The 4,108-nt window shown below is 44.2% G+C and overlaps 1 protein-coding gene across 1 annotated transcript; it reads right to left on the bottom strand.

Annotated features, from left to right (window-relative positions):
• Nucleotides 1–1,672: 1,672 nt before the first annotated feature.
• On the bottom strand, nt 1,673–3,322 carry LOC311225310 (heat shock 70 kDa protein-like; the record flags this gene model as incomplete). The annotated part of the gene is made up of 1 exon (XM_084310535.1): nt 1,673–3,322. Exon 1 carries the CDS (start codon nt 3,311–3,313, stop codon nt 1,673–1,675), a length of 1,641 nt encoding a protein of 546 aa, XP_084166661.1. The 5' UTR covers nt 3,314–3,322.
• Nucleotides 3,323–4,108: the final 786 nt, after the last annotated feature.

The raw sequence follows: 4,108 nt of genomic DNA, 5'->3' as shown, positions 1-4,108 counted from the left end.
CGGTCCTCCTAGTCCTCCCTGTTTCCTGCCCTTGTCCCTTGCCCTGTCCTGTTCCCTTAGCCTTCCCCTTAGCCAGCTCGCCTCCTAAGGGCACTGTGCCCTTTTCCCATTTCTTGTTTTCCAGTAATTTGTGTTCTCCCTTAAAGGGACAGTGCCGTTTTCTGTGTTTCAATAAATGCCCAGTTCTTGGCTTACTCTCATACCTGTCTTGTGTTGTGCGATTGGGGTCGGTTACAAACCATAACAGGAACACACTACAAAAAACCTTAAATATGGAAACGTTTATTTCAATTAGATTGTTTAAGGAAACTTTAACAAACTCCCTAGAGCACTCATGTAGATGTTTCTCCATGTGCTAACACCATGCTGCCACTATTGTTCTGTTGTCCGCCAGTTGTTGTTCAGTTCAGTTGTTGCTCTGTATGTATGTCCTGCCTTTTTAATAATGTTCCTTTGTGTTTTATTTTTATTTATTTTATTTGATCCCCCATCCCCTTTCCCCTAGGGGGCTTTTTACCCCCTTAATTAACCTGCCTATTCAAATAAAGGTTTGATGATGATGATGATCTATTGGTGATAAGCATATAGGCCCTTTTCACAGCAGCCATTTTGACATGTCACCGCAGGGTAAACACAGGTGTATTCAATAATATATATTAATAATAATAATAATAATAATAATAATAATAATAATAATAATAATAATAATAATAATAATAATAATAATAATAATAATAATAATAATAATAATAATAATAATAATAATAATAATAATAATAATAATAATAATAATAATAATAATAATAATAATAATAATAATAATTAATTATGGTCCTGTTCCATTTAGGTCCCTTGTATGGTGCATGCTGTCTCACTGGAATGGCTGTGACACACCTGTGTTTTTTACCCTGTGATGACATGTCAAAATGGCCGCTGTGAAAAGGGCTTATTGCTGTTTTCTTGCACCACATTTATGGCCAGCCAGGGGCTTCTTCCGGCACGGTATATAGGCTAAGCACGCTAGGGGCTTTGGCTCCGAGCCTGCAGTTACACCCTACTCTTCAGATTACAGTGCATTACAGTCAGCGGTGTCATGAACTACACAGGTTTCTCCACAGGGTGGGGTCAAATGATCAGAGTAGCCTTGCCTGAAGTTAATTGACCAAAGTAGGCTTGCCTGAAGCCAGGGACTTGGCACAATTATGGCGAATGCGCTTACCGTCTTCTCTCCAGGGTCAGACAACTCTGAACTCTGACTCCATTGCCTATTGTTACCCATCCCATACTGTACGACTCTGAACTCTGTTGCCTACTCAATTTATACCTACCTAGTGCTTTCACGGTCTACAACTGCCCTACATCATAATAATCTTAACTACCCACCACACTAGTCTACCCATACTCTGTATGATAGCATGCACAACAGTGCTATATATACACAGCATATATACATTATATTTACCACATATATATATATACACATATCCATATCTGTCTGAATATAGCTGCATATAATCCTCCTATACCTATTTATACACCGGCATATAACTGTATAATAGCATGTAATAATGCTGCACAGTATATATTTATTCTTACTGTATATATATCTATCGACCTGTCTGTACATAAGACTTTTGCATATCTGTAGATAAGATACTATATCTACATATAGTTAGGATTCCACAGAGTTCTTGCCGGCGATCTTCTCTCTCTGCGACTCATCCTCGGCTTTGTATTTGTCTGCATCCTGCACCATCCTCTCAATCTCTTCTTTGCTGAGCCTGCCCTTATCGTTGGTGATGGTGATTTTGTTTTCTTTGCCGGTGCTCTTGTCCGCCGCGGACACGTTCAAAATGCCGTTGGCGTCGATGTCAAAGGTGACCTCAATCTGAGGAACCCCTCTCGGAGCGGGTGGGATTCCTGAGAGCTCAAACTTGCCCAGCACATTGTTGTCCTTGGTCATGGCTCTTTCCCCTTCGCACACATGGATTAGAACCCCGGGCTGGTTGTCAGAGTAGGTGGTGAAGGTCTGGGTTTGTTTAGTGGGGATGGTCGTGTTGCGCTTAATGAGGGCCGTCATGACTCCTCCAGCGGTCTCAATACCGAGGGACAGAGGAGCCACGTCCAGCAGCAGCAGGTCCTGGACGTTGGCAGAGGTGTCGCCGGTGAGAATAACAGCCTGGACGGCAGCACCATAGGCCACAGCTTCATCTGGGTTGATGCTCTTGTTCAGCTCCCTGCTGTGGAATAGATCCTGCAGGAGTTTCTGGACTTTGGGAATTCGGGTTGAGCCTCCAACCAGGACAATGTCATGGATCTGTGCCTTGTCCATCTTGGCATCCCTCAGAGATTTCTCCACAGGTTCTAATGTTCCCCTGAAGAGGTCAGAGCACATCTCCTCAAAGCGAGCCCTAGTGATGGAAGTGTAGAAGTCCATGCCCTCAAACAGAGAATCAATCTCAATGCTGGCCTGGGTGCTGGAGGACAAGGTCCTCTTGGCCCTCTCACAAGCTGTGCGCAGCCTTCTCAAGGCTCTCTTGTTTTGGCTGATGTCCTTCTTGTTTTTCCTCTTAAACTCCTCCACAAAGTGGTTGACCATGCGGTTGTCAAAGTCCTCTCCACCCAGGTGGGTGTCTCCAGCTGTGGCCTTCACCTCAAAGATACCGTCCTCAATCGTCAGAATGGACACATCGAATGTCCCCCCGCCCAGGTCAAATATCAGGACATTGCGTTCTCCTAAACTGCCTTTGTCCATACCATAAGCGATGGCAGCTGCTGTTGGCTCATTGATTATTCTCAGTACATTCAGCCCTGCAATTACACCGCCGTCCTTAGTGGCCTGCCTCTGGGAGTCGTTGAAGTAAGCTGGAACCATGACGACCGCTTTGGACACCTTCTGCCCAAGGTAGGCCTCCGCAATCTCTTTCATCTTTACCAGGACCATGGAAGAGATCTCCTCAGGGTAGAAGGATTTGTTCTCCCCCTTGTATTCCACCTCAACTTTGGGCTTTCCTCCATCACTCACCACCTTAAAGGGCCAATGCTTCATGTCGGACTGCACCACAGGGTTGTCAATCTTTCGGCCAATCAGTCGCTTGGCATCAAACACAGTGTTGATGGGGTTCATGGCCACCTGGTTTTTGGCCGCATCTCCAATGAGCCTCTCAGTGTCTGTAAAGGCCACATAGCTGGGGGTCGTCCTGTTGCCCTGGTCGTTGGCAATTATTTCTACTTTTCCATGCTGGAAAACACCCACGCAGGAGTAGGTGGTGCCCAGGTCAATACCAATAGCCACACCTTTAGCTGCAGACATCTTGGTTGTTCACAGTTTGGTGCCTAGAAATAAAGGGCGAGGATTAAAACCTGATACACAGTTGGTCATTACATAATGCTGTTAAGAGCATAAATGTTTGATGAATAGAAATAGGGACATATTTTATCTTACATTTTGTCTGGTGATGTCTGTAGACATCTGTATAATGTATTTAGTCATGTGAACTGAACTGCTAGGACACGTAGCTTTATTTATTATTATTATTATTATTTATTATTGTGTGCTACTGACAACCTACATACTGCAGTATGGTGTTCCATGTTCATGAATAGTGCAATGCAAAAGATGTTTAACTCAAAGGTGGAACATACTGTTTGGCAGGTGCACCTCCGAGTCCTGTAGAAGTCGATGGTCGTGCTGTGCTGTATATTCCATATGCGGTAGACAGTATTTTGTTTCCTCCGCAAAGTGAATGTTTTTTTCACCCGGCTTAGCTGACACAAACGTTAAGTAGACTAGTGAACTTCCAGTGCAAGAAAGCGTTACCAGCGCGAGCGTCTCCCAGCTAGCTCGCAGTTTAGGTCAGCCTGATAATAACAATAACAGCTGCGCCCACCAGCATGGATCAACACGCGAGGTTGCGTGCTGTGACGTCACTCCCCAATACAAGGAAAAGCTCTCCAAACGTATATTTGACTGTCGAAAACGAAAGAAAATACTGCATTCCGCCTGCATTATGATGAGATAGTAACGAAATAGTAACGCACAGCCACTTGGACAAGTAACTGCAATCAGATTACTGGCTTGTAAAGATTAACGCGTTAGATTACTATT

Source organism: Notolepis coatsorum, assembly GCF_963971535.1.
Source record: "Notolepis coatsorum genome assembly, chromosome: 3".
NCBI lineage: Eukaryota > Metazoa > Chordata > Actinopteri > Aulopiformes > Paralepididae > Notolepis > Notolepis coatsorum.
The sequence above is the reverse complement of the archived record's forward strand: the minus strand, read 5'-3'. Positions and strand labels throughout refer to the sequence as shown.